The sequence below is a fragment of the Sciurus carolinensis genome, chromosome 2 (genome assembly GCF_902686445.1).
Source record: "Sciurus carolinensis chromosome 2, mSciCar1.2, whole genome shotgun sequence".
NCBI lineage: Eukaryota > Metazoa > Chordata > Mammalia > Rodentia > Sciuridae > Sciurus > Sciurus carolinensis.
Genome location: NC_062214.1, coordinates 28012804 through 28036206, shown reverse-complemented (window position 1 = coordinate 28036206; position 23403 = coordinate 28012804). Strand labels below are relative to the sequence as shown.

Below are 23403 nucleotides of genomic sequence, written 5' to 3'. Positions count from 1 at the left end.
TTTATTTTTAAGGGGTAAAATTTCCACTTTTTCTTCATCGGACATTGATTTGGAGAAGAAAAACGGTGGTAGGTAGCAAGAACAATGTGAAAATTGAGACTAGGAAATCTCTAGGGACTATGTGGTGGTGTTCTCTTGCTTTGATTTGTTTTATGGGATACATGAGTGGAGACAGGAGTATGTTATATTAATATAACATTATATTTACATAGTACTTCTCATTGGATCAAGACTTTTACACATTACCTAATATTATCTTCTCAGCCTACTACAGAGAAGACCCATTCTCGTGGAATTCAAAGAAGTGGAACAAAACGTGCAAGGTCCCTGATTAGAACCTCTGCATCCTCTCCCTTGCACTGGGGTACACCCTGCTAACTTTTTGGTTGGACGAGGTACTTCTCACACAGAGAATCTAGCTAGTAATTCTTAATCTTCACTATGCATCATCTGGGTAACCTGTTACAAATGTATTTTCTGGTGCTGGGGATGTAGTTCCCTAGTGAGTATATTAGCATATGTGAGGCCCTGGGGTTCTGACCCTGAAATTTGGATTCAGCAAGTCTGAGGTGGGACTCATAGTCTGCATTTTAAACCAGTGCTCCTGGTCCACTTGGGTGATCCAAAACCACGCTTCCAGGATACCGGGTTAGGCATATCTTCTGGTGTCACTTCGTTTTAAGCACAGTCCCTTGAAAAGAACATATGACTGGAGTCTTAAAAACCATACTGTAATTCTCTTTTAGTTCCACTTACATGCTTCAACTAATTTCTGCCACCAAATGTGGGCCTGCTCTGTGGAGTGCAAGCCTGGGACCAATATCAGGGAAAAAACTGCCCAAGGCAGAAGAACAAGTCTCTATAGGGAAAAACAAAGAGGAAACTATTAACAAGGAACTGGCGGGTGATGAGACTGAAGGAGAAGGAGACACACATCTTCACCCACGCGCTGGGTGGTGGTCATCTAATGACTGGAGTGCCTGACACAAGTGTTCAGTGAGTATTGGTTAAAAGGATAACGAACAGAGACACAGAACATTCAGAAAATATGTTCCTGAGAATGATTTCTCAGCCTCGTTAAACTCGGGTCCTCATCGGACGAGCAGAGTCGCATATTCCCCTTTAAGGTCATCTGGAAGTTTCGACATAAATTAAATATGGCGACTGAAAATAAAGCAATTGGCAAAATGCTTGGGTGTCCCGTGACGCTCCATCACTAAAGGGAAGGTGGGCAGGCACGGCAGGTCCCCGGGAGACCGAGAACCACCAAGCTCGCCTGAGCTCGCCCGAAGTCAGGCCGGGGCCGCGCCAGCTTCCGGCGTCACTTCCGGCGCGCCGTCCGGCGACGAGCATGGCGACATTGAGCTGTGTCCGCTGGCTGACCCGAGTGAGGCCGGGGGCACGCGGGGCCTGGGGCCGGTGGGGGGTCGGAGGGTTCGCCCCAGGGTTTTCTGGGGAAGGCAAGGTCGCTGCAGTGTTCGGGGTCTGGGGTCCCGGATCTGCCCTCATGGGCTTGCGTCTCTCTGTTGCAGGCGGTGGTCTCCGCCCGAAATCCTGGGGCATGGCGAGGTCTGAGTACCTCTGCTACTGCTCAGGCCGCGACGCCGAGCCAGGTATGCGCGAGTCCCTCCCACGCCCCTGTCCCCTGCTCGCGGCTCCCCAGGCTTTCCCCCTCCCCCTTCCCCAGCACCCTTCCCCCTACCTCAGCGCTGGCTCTGCTGGCCTCACTGACAGGCCCAAGACTTGAGGGTGGAGGGAGCCTTTCCAGTGACGATGCTGCCTGGAGATGGCGTGGGTCCGGAGCTCATGCACGCGGTCAAGGAGGTGTTCAAGGTGAGTGCCTTTGAACATGAGTGCAACATGAGGTTTCAGAGGCGATAGGTATGTCAGAAAGAACTTGGTCGACCTTCACGCTGCACTTTTTTGGGACCTGTCCCTGAAGGCTGCCGCTGTCCCGGTGGAGTTCCAGGAGCACCACCTGAGTGAGGTGCAGAATATGGCCTCTGAGGAGAAGCTGGAGCAGGTGCTGAGTTCTATGAAGGAGAACAAGGTGGCTATCATTGGTACGTGTGCCCCCTTGCCAGCCTGCCCATGCGTCATATAAAGTCAAAAGAGCAATCAATGTTCATTAAGTCCCTGTCCCCAGATAGGAATACATCAACTTCCCAGAGTTTCCACTACTGATATGGGATATTTGTTCCTTCTCATTGGGAACCCAGGAACCACGTCAGTTGTCTGTGTAGGAAGGCATCAAAGGTTTGGTGTCCATCCTGAGGCTACATCATTCATCAAGTCTTATTTATTGTTTCTAGAACCCTGCTAGCTGCTTCTTTTCTTCTGTCTTCCCTTCCTCTGCTCTATTTTATTCTCATCATTAGATTTTTCTGCCCTCGCTTTTTCCCCTGTAATTTCTCTTTAAAGTCTCTTTCCTTGGAAAGACCAGCCAGATTTTTTCAAGCCCAGTCTTAGCACAGGAAGGTAAGCTCTAATTTATATGCTGGCCCCCAGCTTTTGTGCCTTGGTTTCCACAACACTTGTTTTGTGCTCTTTGACTGCCTTAGACCATGCTACTTCTGAATATATGTGTTGCCTTGAGGAATGCAGTTCCCTCTGCCCAGAATGTTCTTCCTTCAGTTCCATCTGTCATAATTCTCACTCATGGCTTTAGTTTCCTAAGGCTGCCATAAGAAACTGCCACAAACTTGATGACCAAAAATGACAGAAATTTACTCTCAGATCTGCAGTGCAAAGACTGAAATTAAGGTGATGGCACTCTGTTTGAAGGCTTAGGGAAGAATCCTTTCTTGCTTCTTCTTCCCTAGCTTATGGATGCAATTCTCCTTTCTCTGCCTCTGGCTTCATATGACTTTCTTCTCTCTGTGTTTCTGTGTCTTTATTCTTTCTTTGCTCTGTAAAGATTTATCTTTGGGTTTAGGGCTTACCTTAATCCAGAAGAGTTTCATCTCAAGATTTTTAGTTACATTTTCCAAGACCCTTTTCCCAAATAAGGTCACATGTACAGGTTCTGGGGGTTAGGGCATGGACATTTGGGGGCTCACCGTTAAGCCTTCTGCACTTGCACCCTAAAGTATGACTGACTCTCCTCTGTGACATTTCCTGTTATTACCAGAGGGGACTCTTGTGCTCCTGTGCATGTTGTTAATTCCGGCTCCATGGCATTTATTGTGTCTTTTATATTATCTATCTTAAATGCATTGTGTGCTCCTTCAGGGCAGGAGTCATGTGGTTTCTTTATTGATACTCCTATTGCCTGATGTAGTTGATTTGCAGTAAGGGTTGACTGAGAAAATGTCAAATTGGTAGACATAGAAACATCAAGGAAGAATGTCCTAGCATTGTTTCTAAGCCTATTAGACCCAGGCTCATTGAGAAATGGGGGGGGGGGGGGATCTGTTCTCTTCTTTGGTCATTTTGGAGTTTCAACATAAGTGTGGTGACTAAAAGTAAAGTACTGGACTAAATTTTTCTTATTTTAACTGTGTTATTCTTTGCTACTTGTCTCCAGAGGCAATTAAGGTCCTGGATTTGGGAGTAGGAGTGGAAGTTGGGGGTCTGGGTTGTATTTTGTCCCTGGGGGGGATTGGACACTGGTCTCTGCTCCCTTGGGCTAACCCTAACCCTCACATAACTCACTTTGTTTGTACAGGAAAGATCCATACCCCAATGGAGTATAAAGGGGAACTAGCTTCCTATGATATGCGACTGAGGTAGGTGGGTAGAAGGGCATGGATCAGAGGGGTGTTAGGTACGTGGCACAGGACTGATGGCTGTGTCTGCCCTCAGGCGTAAGTTGGACTTGTTTGCCAATGTAGTCCACGTGAAGTCACTTCCTGGGTACAAGACCCGGCACAACAATCTAGACCTGGTGATCATTCGTGAGCAGACAGAAGGAGAGTATAGCTCTTTGGAACACGAGGTAAGGCCCCAGGAACTTGGGAGGGCCAGAATGGAAGTAGGTGAGAGGTAGATCTCCTCTTCATCCTTCTTCCCAGCGTCACCTAGCTGCTTCTGTCTTTTCATCCAGAGTGCAAGGGGTGTGATTGAATGCTTGAAGATTGTCACTCGAACCAAGTCTCAGCGGATTGCAAAGTTTGCCTTTGACTACGCCACCAAGAAGGGGCGGGGCAAGGTCACAGCTGTCCACAAGGCTAACATCATGTGAGGGGTATAACTTTTCATGGGATAGGTTTCTGGGGATGTAGCCTGATTCTTGACTGATTCTGTTCACTTTGACTCATGTGCAGGAAACTTGGGGATGGATTGTTCCTGCAGTGCTGTGAGGAAGTTGCTGAACTGTACCCCAAAATCAAGTTTGAGACAATGATCATAGACAATTGCTGCATGCAGGTAAGTGCCTCTCCCATCTCTACTCATGATGCTGAGAAAGAGCAGGGAGTAGAATCCTATTCTTCATGCCCACATTTCACTCCCTAGCTCGTGCAGAATCCCTACCAGTTCGATGTGCTTGTGATGCCCAATCTCTATGGCAACATTATCGACAATCTGGCTGCTGGCCTGGTTGGGGGTGCTGGTGTGGTCCCTGGTGAGAGCTACAGTGCAGAGTATGCAGTGTTTGAGACGGTGAGTGAGGTCACTTTTTCCTTCCGTCATTTATACCTGTCCTTTCTTCTACTTCAGGTCTCTCATTTCTACCTATGCAATACCTCCCAGTGACCCTGGCCTGCCCTTCCTCTCTCCTATCATACTCTTTCTCAGCCTGCTTCCTCTCAGTAACTCTGGCCTGCCCCTCTCTCCACAGGGTGCCCGGCACCCATTTGCTCAGGCAGTGGGCAGGAATATAGCCAACCCCACAGCTATGCTGCTGTCAGCTTCCAACATGCTGCGGCATCTCAAGTAGGTCATGGGAGGCAGCGGGTGGAGGCTGGCTGTTGTAAGGGAACCTTAGTGGGGAAAACCAAGGAACAGTGTTGTGGGAAGTCTTTAAGTTTTTTCTTGTCTACATTGACAGTCTTGAGTATCACTCCAGCATGATCGCTGATGCGGTAAAGAAGGTGATCAAAGTTGGCAAGGTGAGTTTAGAAAGGTGCTGATTCTGGGCTTTGGTACTGCTCTCTGGGGAACCTGCAAGGGGGTCTCCTTTCCCTCCAGGTCCCCAGAACATCTTTTGCTCTGTGACTGCCTCAGGGCTGTTCTTACCCTCTCTTCTCTTGGCTGTTTCATCCTTTTGGTCTTCTTTGCTTCTTTTAGTTCCCATGTGCTGTTCCCTCTTTCCTATTCTGTCCATTGCCCTTTTCATGGTCATCTGAAGGCAGAACTTGCAGTACTTCCTCTGGGGGTGGAGCAATGGAGGGAGATAGCAGGCAGGATGAGGCACCAGCTTCACCCTCTTCATGTCTGGGAGCCCTATCTTCGTCTCCATTTCTCCCACCTGGTCTGTCTTACTTCCTCCAAGGTAACCTCATCCTCTGGTGTGCACTTCCCCACCTCACTTCCTGCTCGGCCTTCCATCCTACCTTGGCAGCAGTTATCATAGTGGCTCAGAAGAGTGGGCAGTCTCTGCTCCTCCACACCTGGCTACCTCCTTTCATCCCTGCTGCATTGCATCTTCTTTCTGACCATCTGTCACCTTTTCTTGGGTTCCATCTCCTTGACCATGCTGCCCTTCCTTAATCCCTTCATGGGCTCTCTTCTCTTCTTCCCCACGGCTATTGCCGACGGTGGCTGTAGGTACGGACTCGAGACATGGGCGGCTACAGCACCACAACCGACTTCATCAAGTCTGTCATCGGCCATCTGCACCCCCATGGGGGCTAGAGCCCTTTATTCCCTCCAACCTCACAAGGACCATACTACCTACACATCCCTTCAGTACAGTGGACCAGGGAAGAGACCTTGAACCTCTAGACAGTGGACCATAATTGCTTTTTCTGGGCAGAGCCTAGGTTGTCCTGGGTGGGGCTGGCTTCCTTAGGGACAGAGCCTAGGTTGTCCTGGGTGGGGCTGGCTTCCTTAGGGAGCTCTGTACTGGGTGGTGGTGGTGGTTGTTAGGGATGGGGGCCTAGGCCACAGGATGATGACACTTCTCCCCACAGGTTCGAACCTCTGACATGGGCGGCTATTCTACTTGCCATGACTTCACTGAGGCTGTCATTGCTGCCCTGCCCCACCCATAGGCCCTGCCCACACTCCTGTAAGGTGTTTACCAATAAAACACATGTATCAGCTTTTGTGAATTTGTTTTTTATTGGGGTTTGGGAGCTGGAGTGGGAAGTCACCTTGGGGTATGCCCCTGCCCCCCAAGGAATGTCCGTTCTAATCTTCCTGTGATGCTTTTTGCAGTTTTTTCTTTTTCTTGGTGCTCCCTTTGCTGCCAGCAGCCTCTTCAGGTCCGCTGCTGACTGGCTCTTCCTTGGAAGAAAATCTCCTTCTCTTTTTCTTGGGGACACTCCTGCTGCCTGTCTCTTCAGGCTCGCTAGCTATTTCTTCCTTGGGTGAAGACTTCTTCCTCTTAGGAAGACTTGTGCTGCCACCAGCTGTCTCTTCAAGATCACTACTAACCAATTCCTCCTTGGAAAAAGATCTCTTTTTCTTGGGTTTGGTGAAAGAGACAGATGGCTCTTCCATTCCATTCTCCTGAGGAGCCTCCTGGGGCTTTTGTTTTTTCTTCTTTTTGGGTTTTTCATTCGTCTCCTAAAGGGGAAAAGGGGGAAACAGGCATAAGGACAGTGTGTTATCTATGGTATATGCACTGCCCTCCCTGCCATTGAGATAAAACAGAAAAGCAAACTACCCAGTGCTTTTGGGATGGTTGTTTAATGGTGTGGGTCTAAATTTGGACATCTACCCCTGAAGCTACCCTCAATTAGAATTCAGAACTAGAAAGTACATAAAGAGACATGTTCTAAATAAATTTGTAAATAACCTATAGGAAACCATGCTGGTTACATTAGAGTGATCGTGTAAGTTCCAGAGTAAAGACTGAAATAATCACCAAAGGCACTAAAAATGAAACGGAATGATTGTAACCTGGTGTGCTGGACAGCTAGCTCCCTTGTCCCCATCCCACTGTGAAACAAGCACTTCTGGACACACATCTGAGGATAAGAGCAGGCATTCATACTACCCCCGGTTGTGGACTCCTGGGAGGCTGCCGAGGACAAAGCACACTTGCCCAGGAAACAGGTGTGCGCTACAACCAGCTCTGGGCTCTTGAGCAGGTTCTCTCAGCACCTATCTCCTTCCTATAGAATCAAGAGGTAGTTAAGAATTTTGGTCCAAAACCCTGGACACCAGACTGTGGCTTGACATGGCACATCCTTCCTGCTGTTGAGAATCCGACCTAGGAACTTCCCTGAGAGCTGACTGCTGACTGACCTCACACTCCTCTGGAGTGCTACTGCTATTTCCTGAAGATGCCAGGGCAAGTGCAGCCAATCGCTTCTTTTCCTTCTTTAAGCGTTTCTTCTCCTGTTTCTCCAATTTCCTGGTAATCTCAGCAGCCGCTTCCTCTGCCTGGCAAAAAAGAAGTTCTGAGAAGGCTTGAAGACCTTGGCTTTATGATAGCTGCCTTTGTCTTTCTTGGATCAGGCTCATTAAATCAGTTTTTGTTTTTGCCTCCACTCCACAAGGTCAGGCCAAGTAAGATAGTTCATCACCTCCAATAGCCACTTATAGTTCACCACCACCCTGCAAAGCCCAAACTGACCTGAACCATTGCTTCCTTCATGACATCCAGATTCTTCCGTGGAATCTCTCCAGTCTCATAGAAGGACAGTCGCTCCTCAACTTGTTCTCGAAGCTTCTCCCCAAATACACTTGTGGGAATCTCTGGATGTAGGTGTGCGGGTAAACAAAGCCTGTCAGTCCCTAACAGGACAAACTACCTCCCATTCCCAGTATTTCCTATACCCTCAGCTTCACTCAGACCCAAAGTATCAACACTCACTAGGTGAACTGCTGTTGACGAAAAATATTAACCATCATTGTAGAAGCTGCTAGGGTAGTTAGCCTCCCCCACTCCCAGCCCCTTCTCATAAGTGCCAACCTCCCCACCCATACCAGAGAAGCAATCGATTCGTGAGGCAATACTGCATTTGTTTGCCAGGTATCGGGAGATGCGGCCTTTGTTCTTGGCTGCTGCTCGGCCAATGAAGGTAGAGTGGAAAATGAGTCCATATTTTGGTGTGTTACCCCTTGTCTTCAGGGCTCTGAGAATATTCAGTGGAGAGTTTAAGATCAGAAATTTCAACCCCATTAGCCGAGGCAGCTCCTCCCATTACCTCCCCTCCAAGTCTCCAGAGTGTGCCTCAGGCTGGCCTAGACCCCAACACATGCCAACCCATAGCTCCCAGAGGCAGAGGGAAGGCAAACAATGTCGCTGACCTGGAAACTTGGTCCCTTTGCTGGGCCCTGGGAATCACTCAGACACCAGGACTGGCCATCACCCCCATAGCAGAGGCCTGTATAGGTCAGGGAGCCCTGGTCAGCCATCACTGTGATCCCCAAACAAGCAGTGGCACCAGAAGTGGCACCTGATATGGGCAGGTGCCCTCACTGGTACCTGAACAGGGCCTTTTCAGCCCCAAGGATCTGCACTGTGGATGCTGGATACTTGGCCAGGTTGGTGAGACTGCCAGCATGAGCAATGAGACGTGCACCAACCTGGAGAAAGATTCAAGGAAGAATTGGAAGTGGGAATTGTTGACCTACTACTCAAATAACCCCTGCTTTCTACCGCCCCATCAGGCACAACTGGGGACGGACTATACAGTGAGTCACTCAGGAAGTACTGCAGTGCAGAATGAGAACAATCCTAGTCCCCCACTTTTGTGTTCCCCATGACGCACCGCTTCCCCAATTAGGGCTGACAGGCTGGGGGCTACTTGGCTCATCTTGGAGCGCAGGTAAGTGTGTAGGCTCTGGCGGTACTCTGACAAAGACACCACACGACTGGAGAAGCTCTCGATGTTTATCAAGTCGATGGCAGATATGTCCATGCCTAGGAAACACCTAGTGTGAACAGAGGGGCCAGATATTCAGTCCCATACCTTATGCTAGGTGCCAGGCTCTGCACTGACCCATGGAGGACCGCGAGGCATCCAGAATAGCTTTAGCTTTGGCCCCATCCATTGTCAGCTCCTCCAGCTTCTCCAGTTTTTCCTCATTCAGTTCTTTTCGGTTTCCAATGAATTGGGCAAGGCGGCAGTATGTGGCATTGTCATTGACGATCTTCACGAGTTCTGGAAAGTGATACCCGTACCACTCCCTGCAAAGAGTATAATCACTTCCTGACCTAGCTGCCATGTCTCAAACAATGAAGCTATAGCCTCAGCCCTCTCCATGCCTACTCTGCCTGGAAGAAATGGAACAAGTCAGACTCAAAGCCCTCCTGCAACTCCATGTTTCCCCATTCACAATGCAGACCAGGCACAGGGCTTGGGCTGAGGTGTACATGGGGTAGGCTTACTCTGCCTCCTCTTTCTATACAGTCAGTGTAAGAACACAGCCTGTGGTAAGCATCAGGAGGCCCAGCTCCAGCCTAATGAATGATTCTTCTACCCACAGGAACTGTCGGCCCTGATTTGAGGATACAGAAATTGGCTAAACTACAGGCTAAAGACTCCACTATCAAAAGGGTGGTCCCTTACCTGACACGCATAGAGAAAGTATTGATGTCTTTATCCAGTTGGTCCAGAAGGCTAATGGACTGAATGATCATGTTGTCCACCCGGTTCACATTAAACTTAACTTTGGCACGAGAGTAGCTGTGTCCCAGTCCTAGCTGGGCTTTACAAGCGGACAGGTCAGTCAGACCCTTCACCAGATTATGGAAGTGCAGACGAACTCCTAAGAGGAGGGTAGGACTGTGAGCAAGGAGGGGATCTGAGCTAGCTCCTGCACCCCTGGGCACCAGGCAAGCAGGAGGCTGCAACCTCAAACAAGTTACTAGACCCCTCTGAAAGATGTCAAAAATGGCAAGAGTGTCTTACCTCGAAGGATCTCAGCTACCACGCCTCCAGTCTGGCAGTTGTACCCTAATTCCTCCTGTATAGCAGCACCAATCTTGGGGTCCCCAACCCCCAAAAGCACTTTCTTCTTTTTGGATGGCAGGTGTGTCTCCAGGAGCAGGCGGAGGTCCTCATGAACAATGCCTCAAGGCAAAGAAAATAGTTCCCACTAAGATGGTGAAGGATGTTTGAATTGTAAAAGCTCAGCTAATCACCCTGGTTCCCTAGAGCATGCTGGGATGGCATGCCTACACCTCTCCCCTTCAGGCATTGCTCAGAGACATTGAGACATCAATGATTATACTCAGGGGATTGACAGATTCACAAGTCATCACTGCAAGCCTGGCTCAACCATGGGAGGAACTGGATTCAGGTGCAATAGAATAATTGTAAAATACATAATTGAGAAATGCATATTTACAACCTGATTTGCCTTCTGAGACCAAATCCCCGTTTTTTGGCCTACATTTACCAAAATTACCCTTTCCGGTCAATTGAAAGGTAGAGAACCAGACTACTATTTAAACTTAGGCATAGCCCTTCAACGTCCATTTTTTAGGCATCATTTTTCTCTACAGTGCCCTCTAGGAAATAAAACCTACATCCTTTAGGTCACAAATACCGTCCAGCACAAACAAATCAAGTGAAGAAAAGCACACACTATTATAAGACCTCCAAGAGTGTATCAGTAGGAATCACATCTCACTTTCCCCTTGAAAGACTTGACTCAGGCCAACTCACCTTCAGACACTGCATTGGCATTTTCCAAGGCAACCTGGGATGAGGAAAAGGGATTAAAGGCCACAAGACGGACAATGTTGTGGAACTTCCCCAGGCTGAGCACACACTCCTCCACCTGTGGGGACAAAAGAGGATGTGTGGTTTCATTCCTTCACTCTAGACTCTGCGGTGCAGTAGAGTAGCAATTATCAGCCTTAGACATTATTAAAATATACCAATGCCTCACCTCCACATCCCGGGTTCAGCTTTAACCCATTCGAGGTGGAATCTGGAGGCTTATTTCTAAGCGCTTCTAAAGTGATTCTAACCATGAGTCAGGGTAAAGACCCCCTGCTCCAGAACTAGCTTTCCCAGTATAGCCCTCCCTAACCCGCGCGGCCGGCCACGTGGGAGCGCGCAGTGCATGCTGGGGCTCGGCGGCCCGAGGGGCTGCAGTGCAGCCGTGCTAGCCCACCGATCTCACCCACCTGCGGCAGTAAAAGACTGATCTCCTCCACTTCCTTCAGCGCCAGCAGCGCGTAGCCGACCGCGTGCTCGAACAGCACGTGTAGCAGAACCTGGAATGGGAGCCGGGAGCAAACGTCAGCTAGGCTCGAGTCCTGGCACCGCTCCAGAGCAGGCCCTGGCCCAGGCCTGGGCTCCAACTCTAACCCAGACCCAAACCACGGCCTTCACATCGCCCACAACCTACAACCACTCCTCACCATGGCGCTTGCTCCTTGCCCGGCTCGCAATGCGGCTAGCAGGCTCTAGCGCGCGGAACCAGGAGCCAGAGGCCACGCCCTCTACTAGTTGACCAATCAGAGGCTAGGGACGGCACCATTCTCAGGCCTTCGGAGGGGTCGGCTGGGGTGGTATCGCCCGGAGGGTTGGCGGGGGTAGTGTGGCGCGCGAGGCGGCGGGACTTTTCTGGCCTCTGCGGCTGCGCGGGCGGGCGCGGCTGCCGGGGACGCGCGTAAGCCGTCTTGGCTGCAGGCCCTGAAACGGCTTGGAAAGGCGCTTTTCCTAGTACCCCGAGCCCCCGTGTTTTTATTATATAAGTGGAGGGTGGCAGAGCTCTTTGAAGTTCGAGCTGGAGGCACCACCTGGGCCACGGTGACCATTCCAGACAGGAGTTTTGCGGACCCGGCTTCGTGCCGCGCTGGTGACCTGGGACCCCAGACCCTCCCCCAGCGCCCCGGCCGCAGGGCCCCTCACCCCCCGGGAACCCCGTGGTCCGCGCTCCCTTCCCACTTGCCAGGGACCGGAGCGGGGTCTGGGGTGCTCTGACGCAGACCCTGCAGGAAACATGGCTTCTCCCGGCGTTATTCATGCTTTTGTATTTTATTTGGTATTATTTAATCAAAAAATGATAGTGGCAGGCAATGCCGTGGAAAAGGAAGGTGATCCCACATCTTCCTAGGCCGTTTTCTTGCTCGCTTCACAGGACCAGTTTCTTTTGCGGGCCACGTGTTGCTCACAGTCTGGAGCGGCCCTAAATTCCTGTCGCGTCAGGCAGCTCCGAGTGAATGGGAGCCGCTTTCCTGTCCTGTAGGGCGGCTTTTGGCGCTCAGGTGACGATTTTAAAATTACTTTTGCTTTAAATAACTAATATTAAAATTTATAAATGCCGAACCTGGTTATTCTTCAGTAGTATATTCCCTGGTTTAAAAAAAAAATTCTAAGGGGATTTTAAAAATAAGTTACATTCTTTTAAGTCACATTTACAATTTCAGTGTTTTTTATTTTCTTCTTAAACGATTCAATGACTTGACAAAATCCAAGTACTTAGTTCACTTTTTTTTAGTTCACTCTGATATGTTAAGCCTAAAAGTATGATTGTAAATCTTAAAATCCTCATAATCTCAATATTACTTAGATGTGATTAAATTGTTATACATATCGATTTTTAATCACAAGTGTGAATCAGTTACCGCATTTCATATTTTAAAATAGAATTGCAAAATTTAACGTATTACATACTTTAATTTAGTGTAATTTAATATAATGTTTGGGACTAAACATTTAATACACTAAGTGGATGATTTCAGACTGGAAAATAATAATAAAAATGGTTCTATGACTTTGATTTACTTGTTTCTATACTTAATCCTTAATCTTCCTGGGTGTGCAGGTACATATCCATTAAGTAAAGAACTTGCAAGTAAAAAATCAGAATCCATTAATGGATTGCAGAATAAGGGCACAATGGCACTTGCCTGTAATCCCAGGCTGAGGCAGGAGGATAACAAGTTGTAGGCCAGCCTGGGCAACTTAGTAAGACCCTGTCTCAAAATAAAATTTAAAAAGGGACTGGGAAGGTAGCTTAGTGGTAGAGTACCTCTGGGCTCAATCCCTAGTACCACACACACACACACACACAAATAATAACAATGCATTGCAAAACTAGTTTGTTCATTTATGACCAGTATTTTAAAAACCAGATTAAAGAGAGTAAGAAGTAAGTGTATGTCAAACAGAGTAAGGAGTATTTTTTTGTGTGAGATTTTTGTTTCAGCTGTACATCCATATTTCTCTCTATATACACTGTGTGTGAACACACACAAATTCATTTTTCATGTTTATTACGTATACATATATATAAACTCACATTTTTGTGTATTAGTTCCGGATATAAGAAAACCTAAGAATCCCTCAATGAGCCGAAAGATAACCTCAGTCATGCTTTGGGCAGATTTGAACCTGTTGGCTTCAAAGATGCTACAATGAAGTAGTTTGCTGACTTAGATAGCTGAAGAAAAGTGTACTTCAACAAGTGAGACACAAATGCTCGTGATTAGATGGGGGTATGGTGTAAATACCAAAAATAAAAAATTTCTCTGACTTCCTCTCCTCCATCCCTTCATTAAGGTATTTCCTGCTGATACTTATAATCCTGACCCCAGTGGGCACCTGCAGTGTGCGATGTCATAGACTGTCTCTTCCTTCCCCTTAGGCTGTTTGATAGGCTCACTGCCACCACCAAAGTGGACTTTTACAAAACCTTTGATTTCCCTTCTCCAAGCTCTCTTCCCCTCTGCTACCAGAATGATCTTTCTAAGACAGATTATTCATTCCTGTTTCATTTGTGGGTGCTCCTAGTTGCATGAAGTAATGGAAGAATTATGGGCCTTTGCATCCCAGTAACACCGGTGGTTGCTAGTCTGAAAAAATGGCTACCAATGATCCATGCCTCCTTGTATCAGGTCCTATGTCACTGATTGAATTGGGCTGAGTCTCTGACTAACTTTAGCCAATGGTATGTGGCAGAAGTTATTCTGTGTCAATTGCAGGCTTCATTCTTTTGCATTCTTGGGAACCTTGAGTTGCCCCAGAAGAACTCCACCTGCTTTGCTGGTGAGATCACTTGAGAGGCCCTGAGACTACATGGAGAGGGAGAGAGGTCCAGCCTTCTACCTGCCCCTGCCGAGAGTAGATGTTGTGTGTTCTAACCTCTGCCACCATCTGACTGCAGCCACCTGAGACCCCATACAAGACCAGCAGAAGCATTACCCTGTCTACTCACAAAATTGTTAGGGATGATATATTGTGGCTTTAAGCCCCTCCGTATAGGAATGATTTGTTATGCAACAGTCTTATGATTGAGAATAAGCAAACCTGGGTTCAAACCCCAGCTCTGCCACTTAACTTACAACATGTTTAAGTTAGTTCCCTCATCTTCCTGAGCTTTCATTTCTTCTGCAGAATGAAGATTCAAGATTTACTTGTCCCTGTAACAAAACTTTACTGAACATCTATTATAAGGCCACACGTGAAATAGGGAATGGGAACTCAAAAATGCTAGTGGTCTTTCATCTTGCTCTTTTGTCCCTTTCTCAATAAATAACATGACAGCATTTCTTATCACCTATTCTCAGTTGAGTCCCAATTCTCCCATTACCTGCCATAGAATCTACTAACACTTCATTTTTTTATACACTCACCTACAATGAGGTGTTTTGAAGCTGACATTCATTTTCTTTTTCAGATGAAGAATCAATAATCTTGGTATTTAAGAAGCTCCCAAACTAGAGTGAATTGATCAATCCTTCAAGCTATTCATTTTTAATGAATGTCTGTGTGTCTGTTGCATGTGAGGTGTCTTTCTTGGTGCTAGGAATATAGCAGTAAACTAAACCAACTTCCTGCTACTGTGGAGTTTATATTCTGGCAAAGACAGAAGGCCAAGTTAACATGCAGCACACCTGGTGTTGGTGTTAAGGAAAAGTGCATCATTTTATTAGAGACCATAAGGCCATATAAAAATAAGCCATGCAGAGATCCAGGAGAATAATAACAATGGTAACCATAACCCATGATCTCTGACTTCAGAGATTTTATGATCATGGGAGACTGTTATCCAGGGTTAAATTGTAGTGATATGGAGGCTGACAAGAAGGCAGTTTGGCTCAGTATTCCTGAGGTAGACTTCATGGGTAGAAGGGACTTTAGCTAGTCACAGGACAATGTGTAGGTCAGTGAAAGCTGGAGGATAGAGAGAATGAAAGCAAAAGGCAGAAATGAGAACCTGCTAAAGGTGTAAGATTCAGCTTGATCAGTAGTTACACAAGACAGAAGGATCTAGAATCTAAGACTATAAGAAGCTTTGAATGAAAGCCAGTGATGAAATTCTTCATTTCCCATGAAGCAGTTCAATTAGGAATAATTTGGAGGTGACTGATGTGCAAGGCCGATTGTCTGGTGAGTTTGTTCTAATAAAATGTCCTTCCTGGGCAACAGTTCTGAGTGGGGGCTATAGGTTTCCCAGGCGTGCTTCAGGTTCAAGCTTAAGGTCATGTGGCTCCTGAGGCCTTTTCTTTTTTTTGAGACTGTTCACCCACTGGGAGGGGTCATATACTATATCACCTGACCTTTTGCATTTAGCCCAGCCTATAGCTGTGTTGATTTGGTATAAATTAGAGTTTTTACTTGGGGCAACATCAATGGGGAACCACTAGAAATAGAATATGCAATTTATAATCCAGGCAATAGGGAGAGCTTTGGAAAAGGAAATTGCATGAAGACATCACAAGATGGCGACACTTTACACTCATTTCCTGAGTGAGAAAATCTTCACATGGAATTTGAAAGGGCTTCTAGCAATTTCTGAGCTGTTTTCTCCAATAAGGAAAGAAGCCCCACAGCAGTCTTTGGTGATGAGTTACATATATATGCAACATTTCTTTATGTAGACACAGAAGAGTGAGTAACATCTTGGGAAGGTCTTTGGCCCAGTGGTCCTTGTCTTTTTTAGCACTGCAAACCTGGCAGCTTCTGAAACCCAGCAGTTGATTAGGATTAACAGGGCAAATGCTTTGTTCAGTGGATACTGTTTGTGGACCTGAGGATGTTTGATCTTATCCATGCCTGTCATGTATTGAGTGCTTAGTATAGTGTGTGGCACATTGTAGTCTTACATGGTCACAATGCAACTTGGAAGTTGGGTTTATATGTCCCATTTCCCAGACATGGCTCAGTGATGGAGATATTTCTATGTTCTGTACACTTCATCCACCCCAGCTATGACCTTGGACCTTTCTTCATGTTTGCCAGACTAATACTGCATAAAAGGAAACGTTATCTGGCACAACACTGCAGATGGCTGTCTTTAAATAACAATCCTCAGCACTCAAAAACAAGCCTAACTTTTGATGGCATTCACAGGCCCTTGAAGATTGTATTTCAGTTTTTATTCCTAGGAACCTGAAGGATGAAGTCCTTACCCACCCTATCCTTAGGTTTTCAAGGTATTTCTTGAGAACTGCACATGGGATTTTAAAGTGTCCATCAGATAATCTTTACCTTCTATCTGTAGCATTTAGTCCATTTGCATTATTTTAATTCCTGATATATTTTTAATTATTTCTATCTGCTTATGTGATATATATTCATTTTGCAGTTCTCATTTCTTTGCCTTTTTCTTTTCTTGGAGGCCCTGTCAAATTAAGATCACTCTAAATTAAAATTTCCATTTGAAGTGTTTGGAATGAACAGATAATGTGGAATTTAGATCCTGGTGTGAGAGGGCTATTTGGTCAATATAACTTCTCATGGGACACTTTTCTCCTCTACTTTCTGCCAAGATCAAGAGAGAAAAACGTCTTTTCTTCATGGCAAATTTCTTGAAGTTCCTTGTAGAGCAGGAGTGTACATCATGCTTTGAATATAACTTTTTTTTTAACATAACTTTTGTTGCTATACCATGGCAGTTTATTTTAAAACTGACATGGTTCTCCTCCGCCCCTCTTTGTTCTCTTCCTCTTTCCCTCCCTAACCAAGGGGAGAGCAAGATAAACTTTCTTCTCATCCTAGGCTATTGTCTTTGAGCACACACACGCCACAGGGATAAAGTAGTTCAGACTTCAGGGATGGTGCCAGAAGACCTAAGAAATGGCTGTTTTTCAAGGCTACAAATGAATTCTGACCCCTGACAGGGCACACCTAGCATGTAGCCTTTGAAATCACCTCTTTTAAAATCCTGTTCCCCCTGCTAGGTAGAATCATAGACTCTGGGACAGAAGCCCCTTGTATTTGTCTTGCTAGCAAAGCAATAAAACCTTTTCCTTTTTTCCAAACTATGTCCTCTTAATTGGGTTGGCACTGGGGAACTGAGTTTTTGGTAACACAAGGAACTTGGTGCCTCAGCTTTGGGCAGGACTGGATAAGCACTTCAGAGTGTGCCTGAAGTGACTACCAAGTCAAGAGTCGTCAACATAGTGGAAGCTGTTGGTACCCTGTCCTGATCTCTTTTTACTGGCTGGTACATTAGCCCCCAGTTTCTGTTAGTGTATAAGTCGGGGAGAACAGTTATTTTCCTGGATCATCTTCACCAGAAATGTGTTCCTGCTTACATGATTCTATGTAGAATGGAGATCTTCATAGAAATGAGGGTCCTGGGCACCACTATTAACTAATCCTCTGGTGGATTTCTCTCAAAAAAGCTTTAGAGTTTTCTTAACAGAGGTCTTGCAACTATTGAAGCACTGTCTTTGGGGCTGTATTTGTAGCTTAGTGGTAGAGCACTTGCCTAGTGTGTGTGAAGCACTGGGTTTGATCCTCAGAACATAAAAATAAATAAAATGAAGATATTGTGTTCATCTACAATGAAAAATAAAAAATACTATTTTCTGTTGAAATATGTCCACAAATTCTTTGATAACCCTCCTTTCAAGAGGTGAAGGCTCTTCCCTTAAGTGTGAGTGAGTTTAGACTTAGTTCTAATGAATAGAAAGTAGTGGAATTGATGTTGTGACTTCTGAGACTAGGTCATAAAAGGTACTGTGGTTTCCTTCTTGTTCTCCCCCTTGGGTCATTTCCTGTGGAGGAAACCAGCCGCCATATTATCTGTACATTCAAGCAGCTGTGAAAATTTATTAAACAAAATGGAGTCACTCCTGTCATACTTTGCTGAAATGGCATAGAAGGGCCATGGGAAAGGAAGGGAAACATTCAAGTCATGAATGACTACTTCAGGAACTATATCACAAAATTAGATAAAAACAGTCTGTTCTATCTTTAAGACTATTTTTACTTAGCAACTGATGATGGAACTGCCAACTAAACTTTAAGACTAGTTTTATGTAGTAACTTATGCTGCTTGTCAGTCAGACCTTCCCACCTCCTATGAGTACCAAATGTGCTAATGAACCTTCTTTCAAAATAAATTGCATAGATTTTTTTCCTGTCCTAACAGAACATCCAACCTTTCCTTTGTTCTCCATGCCATTCTGGCCGTGCATATTGTGTCCCAGATTGCAATCTTATTCTTTTGTTTATTCCCTTTGTTGGAGATTTGCCTTCTTATTTTTTGACTTTGATAGAGCCCTATGGAAAGGTCCACCAGGAGAGTAACCAAGGTCTCCTGTCAATAGCCAGTAAGGAACTGAAGCCTCCTACCAATAGCCATGGGTGTGAGACATTTTGGGAGCCTAGTTTTCAGTCAAGCTTTCCAGTGATTTTAACTTGACTGAGAATTTGCCTGCAAAATCCAAAACCAGACCTGCCTAACTAGGCCACTCCCAAATTCTTGACCCACAGAAACTATATAATAGTAACAAATAATTATTCTTTGATGCTTCCAAGTTTCAGAATAATTTGTTATATCGCAATAGATAATAAGTACACCTCCTCACATAAATTGTGCTTCATCAGAACAGGCGATTTGTTTGTGTTGGTTGTGTGTGTTTGGGTATATTGGTGGCCATCAGAGGTCAAATAATAATTACTAGGAGGCCGGTGACTTAGGAGGGTACACCACTCATTCCCTTCCCCAGGCACTATCTTTATCCCAAACAGGATAACTTTAAAGGCCAGGAGTTAGTGTGGAGGCTATCTGTGAGCTGACCAGTGTTGACTTGGGTAGACTGCCTGGATTCCTGTGGGGAGGTCTCAGGAAGATAAGCTCATGGCCAGGGTGTTTTTTCCCAAGCCTGGAGCCACAGGAAATCTGTTGGATTTGGGGACTGGCTGTGGTTTCCATGGAAACGAGGCATCACAACACTTCCTTTAGCTTTGCCTGGAGATGGGCAGAGGTGAAATAATTTATTGCATTTCCCTTGGTTGTCTGGCTCCAGTCTCCATCACAGGTTGTGTATGAAGTTTTGGCTCTAGATTGGGAAGGGGAAGGAATTGCGAGGGGATTGGGAAATTATTTTAATTGTCTAGATTATGAAATCTCTGTAAGATCTCCTTTCCATGAGGACTTTGTCTGACATCTAGGGTGTGGGGGATTGCCCTGGAAGCCCCTAGGGACCTGGTTGGGTGGTGGCTATAACAGTAGGGTTGGCTGACTCAGGGAGGGAGGACTCTCTTTAAAACACTTGGAAAGATAGGGTGATCTGTCCCTTCGGTCTTGAAGCCACACTGCACACTGCTCACCTGGGTCTAGGAGCACAGAGTAGAGGAAAGACCCGTCTGCAAGGTACCCAGGGCTGTTGTAGAGTCCTAGCCTGTGACTTCCACCCTGCTAAAGCCTTTGCCCCTGCTGGCAAAGCCTTCTTAATTATCTGAACTCTCTGACTTATACCTACTAGGAGACATTGTGCACAGAACCATGATGTGATACAAGGCAGACATATCCCCAGAGACAAGGCTCCTCCTTGTACCCTTTGCAAAACTCTTCAGAGAAGCCATCTTCAAGATTCCTTATATTACTATATAGCAGGTTTTCAATTCCTTTTAGAATTTGGTGTATGAAGATTTTTCTGTCCTAAAAAAATTTTAAGTTTCTTTCAATTCGATCAGAAGGACTGTGTTACAACCTTGCTTCCTTGACTTTGCTGGTAAGAGGCTCCAATGCATTCTTTTGTGTGTAGTTGCCATCAGCTTTCCCAGGCTAGGTGCTGGGGTGTCACCAGTCTCCCTGCTCACCATGATTAGACTTTGGCTCATTTACCTTTATTTTCATTTGCTTCTTGATCCTTCAGAGGGAGGTGATGATCAGAAATGTAGCCCCTTTGCATCCTCCTTCTCTTTAGTGGAGTTGAAGAGACCTAGGTCCCAACATTTGCAGAAGTGTACGAGGGAGGTTGCCACCTCACCCCCTTGTCCCCAAGCCTGGAGCCAAGGGATATTGCTGGAGCATGAGACCAAGGCTGCCCTAACCAAGCTATTGGAAAGGGAAGTCAGTGTAGAGAAGGCTTCCGCTCCCCTAAATGCAGAGGAAGTAATCGTCCTTCATTTTTGGTAGCCCATAAGGGTTTGAGACTAAATAATTAAAGTTCCCATGTTAAAAGAGAGGTGAGGAAATGCATGTTTGTGAGAGGAGAGCCAAAGAGAGAACACTAGGTTGGGTATATGTGAAGCGGGGGACCCAAGAATCAGTCCCAGAAGCAGGCTCCCATGAGTCCCAGCTGTCAGTGGGAAGGTCTCTGAGCACTTTTTCCAGAGGCTGACCTCCAGGGATGAGTCTGAGACTGGGGTTGACCAGAGTCTGGTCTGCTTCCTGGGGGCCGAGATCCAGGGAGGTGCCGGGGGGCAGGCAGCAGGGTATTGCTGGCAGAACTGGAGGTCACGGGGCCCTGCGCCTTCTTGTCCAGGGTCTGGCTTTGGCTGGCAGAGTGAGGTGTGGTCTCTGGAAAATGAAGACATGAATGAGGATGTGTGAGGTCATGTACAGTTTGAATGGGAACTCTGGAGCCACCACGTAGCAATGTAGATTTTAGTACCATTTGGTGATTTGTCAGACTCCCTTGAGGGATCTGAGACCACCTTGACTTGGTGTTTGCATAAATGGCCCCATCAAAGGAGTATGATTTATTGGCTAAGGAACTAGATTTTGAAGTCTGGCCTTAGGTTAGACTCTCTTATCCTGGGTTTTCTAGAGTATTAAATTCTAGAGTATTAAATTGTTACAATAGTAACAGCAGCCTCCCAGTGTGACTGTCCAGGTCTAATATGATGATGGAAGGGAAGGGACTGTGCAAACTATTTGGAATCAGATCCAATTTCCAGTTCTTTCACTTACTTGTTTTCTCCCCTCCTCTAACTCTAAGATAGGGAGCCTGCTCTTAGCCATACCCCGTTCCTCTTCTTGCAGATGGGTGTGCCTGTGCCAGAGTCATAGGCTTTGGTGTATGTCACTTCCACCAGTGTCCTTTAGGTTGTCCCCTTGCACTAACTTGATACAGGCAGAGAACCTGGATGGAAGGAGTCAGGGTCCCCCCATTTTCGCTTGTGGCCATCAAGTGGAAACATCTAATTTGGACTCCATGTTGAGTAGGATATGAACTTTTATTGTGTTCAATCCATTAGCAATTTGGGGCCTATTTGTTATAGCAGCTAGTATTATTCTAGCTAATACTGTTTAAAAATATTTTTTTAGTTGTATATAGATGCAATGCCTTTATTTATTTTTATTTGGTGCTAGGATCAAACCCAGTGCCTCACACGTGCAAGGCAAGCACTCTACCACTGAGCTACAACCCTAGTCCCTCATTCTAGCTAATTCTTAAAAACAATAATAAGGAATAAATAACAATGCAATTGCTAAGAAATTGAAATACTTGTAAAAGAAATTCTAACTCCTAAACTATCAGCTATATCTTTTGCTTCTCATTCAGTTCTTAAATTCAAAGCCATCTGCATACTGACAATGTTCAATTTTAAAACAGAGACGATCCTTGGAAAATGGAATCAGAGATGGTCTTGTTCAACATGACCTTTCCTTTTTCTGAAGCAGCAGCTGGTCTGTGATCACTCCCTTTCAAAGCCTTGACACATTTTTGGGAGAACCTCTTGTGTAACCTTTCCTCATCCTTTTATTCTAGATATTCCAGTGCTTCTTTTTTGGAGAATACAAACTACTACTACTAACTAGCATGCATGGATCCGTTCTCTGTGCCAGGAATTCTGTTAAGCACTGTACATGCATGGCCCCCTTTCATCTTCACCATCCCAGGAGGTCGGTGCTGAAATTCCTATACTGACCTGCCCAACTATATGTAACTAATAATTGTCGGCCTTCCGATTTCAGTTCCAGATCAGTCTGACCCTTCACATCGTATACTCTTTACACTCTTCTATGTGGCCTTATGAAAAGTCATCATCATGGAAAAGAATTTACCTTCCTTGGTGAGCTGCAGCTGGGTGGCATTCTTGGAGTTGCTTTTAGGTGCGTCCTCTGAATCTCTGGCTGTGGCTTTGCCTTTGACCGATTTGTGGCTCTTCTCAACTTCACGGAGCTACAGGAGAAAAAAGAGTAGTTGGTAGTGGAGACACGGGTGTATAAGCCTCAGAGCCCGGATGGTGAGAGTAGGAGTGTTTTCAGTTCTTGCTGACTACCTTCAACTGCCTGTTATTGGTCCTCACAACCGGAGAGAACAGCCTGGGACTCGGATCTGCAGTGTTCAGGGGAACACCTAATGCTGTCACTCCTCTGTTTCAATGGTTTTCCGTATCTGGGCAGGAGGCCCAGGAGATTAACAGAAGCGTAGGTGGGAAAGCAGAAGCGAGGTAGATTGAATTAGTTCCAGAAGAGGGACAGAGGAAGCAAGGACAGGGCTTAGAGATGATTGGGGTCTGACCTTTAGTGTGTGAGAGAGCAGTCACTTCTGTCGTTGTCAGTTGGGATGTTGAGAGAGGCTACCTGTGTGTGAAGGGGACTCAGAAGACCTCTTAGACTAAGGGGCACCACAATATGTTGTTCTGATAATATTTTTGTTAATATTTATACTATTTTCGTTTTTGTTTTCGTTTACTTGTGCTGGAGATTGAGTCCAGGGCCTTGTGAATGCTAAGCAGTGCTCTATCACTGAGCTATACCCTCAGCCCTGTATACTATTAGTTTTAACCTGTAGGAATTTCTGTGGCATGTATGAGCATTGGTCGAAACCACTTTCTCTTGATATTTAGCAACGTCTCAAAAATCGCCATTATTGTTACATAACTCTAAATCCCTCATAATATAAATACATGTTGTTGAATCTCACAAGGCTACTTCCTATAATCCAGATATTTTTGGATTTAGTTTAGAAGAAAGTGATTGAGATAAACAACTGGGATCACAGAGCAAATTAACAAAAAGCAAAATCATGACATCTTTTTACCCTCTGGGATGAAATTCCTCAGACTCACCGCTTGAATTTTCTTCCTCAGCTGGGCATTAGCTCGGGAAAGGCTTTTGGAAACCGAGTTTAGGTAGTAGATAGCCAGGCTGCAAGAGAAAAGCAGGCCTCCTGTGGGTTTGGGAATCTTG

The 23403-nt window shown here is 45.9% G+C and overlaps 3 protein-coding genes and 5 non-coding genes across 11 annotated transcripts in view; 1 reads left to right on the top strand and 7 right to left on the bottom strand.

Moving 5' to 3' along the window:
- The first annotated feature begins 1306 nt into the window (after positions 1-1306).
- Idh3b (isocitrate dehydrogenase (NAD(+)) 3 non-catalytic subunit beta) lies at positions 1307-6209 on the top strand. Of its 4 annotated transcripts, none has more exons than XR_007107242.1 (13): positions 1307-1387; positions 1533-1613; positions 1735-1833; positions 1943-2063; positions 3668-3728; positions 3805-3937; positions 4046-4179; positions 4266-4368; positions 4456-4602; positions 4781-4875; positions 4991-5051; positions 5710-5864; positions 6075-6209. XR_007107242.1 is itself a non-coding variant. In XM_047541443.1 (12 exons), exons 1-12 carry the CDS (start codon positions 1352-1354, stop codon positions 6153-6155), a joined length of 1152 nt encoding a protein of 383 aa, XP_047397399.1. In that variant the 5' UTR covers positions 1307-1351; the 3' UTR covers positions 6156-6209. The 4 variants fall into 4 exon arrangements, 2 of the variants coding, with proteins under 2 accessions (XP_047397399.1, XP_047397398.1); XR_007107241.1 differs by having other exon boundaries at positions 5710-5924; positions 5967-6098; XM_047541443.1 differs by lacking the exon at positions 5710-5864.
- Nop56 (NOP56 ribonucleoprotein) lies at positions 6209-11487 on the bottom strand. Its single transcript, XM_047541441.1, has 12 exons — positions 11435-11487; positions 11198-11287; positions 10731-10845; positions 9972-10133; positions 9630-9828; positions 9060-9247; positions 8829-8980; positions 8543-8643; positions 8041-8189; positions 7688-7809; positions 7357-7494; positions 6209-6672 (listed from the first exon to the last, which is right to left on the bottom strand). Exons 1-12 carry the CDS (start codon positions 11435-11437, stop codon positions 6295-6297), a joined length of 1797 nt encoding a protein of 598 aa, XP_047397397.1. The 5' UTR covers positions 11438-11487; the 3' UTR covers positions 6209-6294.
- Positions 7563-7642, bottom strand: LOC124978509 (small nucleolar RNA SNORD57). The gene has a single exon (XR_007107490.1). It is a non-coding gene; the product is annotated as a small nucleolar RNA SNORD57 (small nucleolar RNA).
- Positions 7899-7970, bottom strand: LOC124978511 (small nucleolar RNA SNORD56). Its single transcript, XR_007107491.1, has one exon. It is a non-coding gene; the product is annotated as a small nucleolar RNA SNORD56 (small nucleolar RNA).
- LOC124978534 (small nucleolar RNA SNORD86) lies at positions 8397-8482 on the bottom strand. Its single transcript, XR_007107512.1, has one exon. It is a non-coding gene; the product is annotated as a small nucleolar RNA SNORD86 (small nucleolar RNA).
- Positions 9379-9510, bottom strand: LOC124978521 (small nucleolar RNA SNORA51). The gene has a single exon (XR_007107501.1). It is a non-coding gene; the product is annotated as a small nucleolar RNA SNORA51 (small nucleolar RNA).
- On the bottom strand, positions 10260-10329 carry LOC124978537 (small nucleolar RNA SNORD110). Its single transcript, XR_007107515.1, has one exon. It is a non-coding gene; the product is annotated as a small nucleolar RNA SNORD110 (small nucleolar RNA).
- A 9076-nt stretch (positions 11488-20563) lies between the features above and the next one.
- Positions 20564-23403, bottom strand: part of Tmc2 (transmembrane channel like 2) — a 68016-nt gene continuing 65176 nt past the window's right edge. Inside the window, exons 17-19 of the mRNA XM_047539241.1 lie at positions 23283-23361; positions 22273-22390; positions 20564-20781 (exon numbers count right to left, since the gene is read on the bottom strand). Of these exons, the coding sequence (XP_047395197.1) occupies positions 20564-20781; positions 22273-22390; positions 23283-23361 (415 nt within the window). The remainder of the gene's footprint in view (positions 20782-22272; positions 22391-23282; positions 23362-23403) is intronic.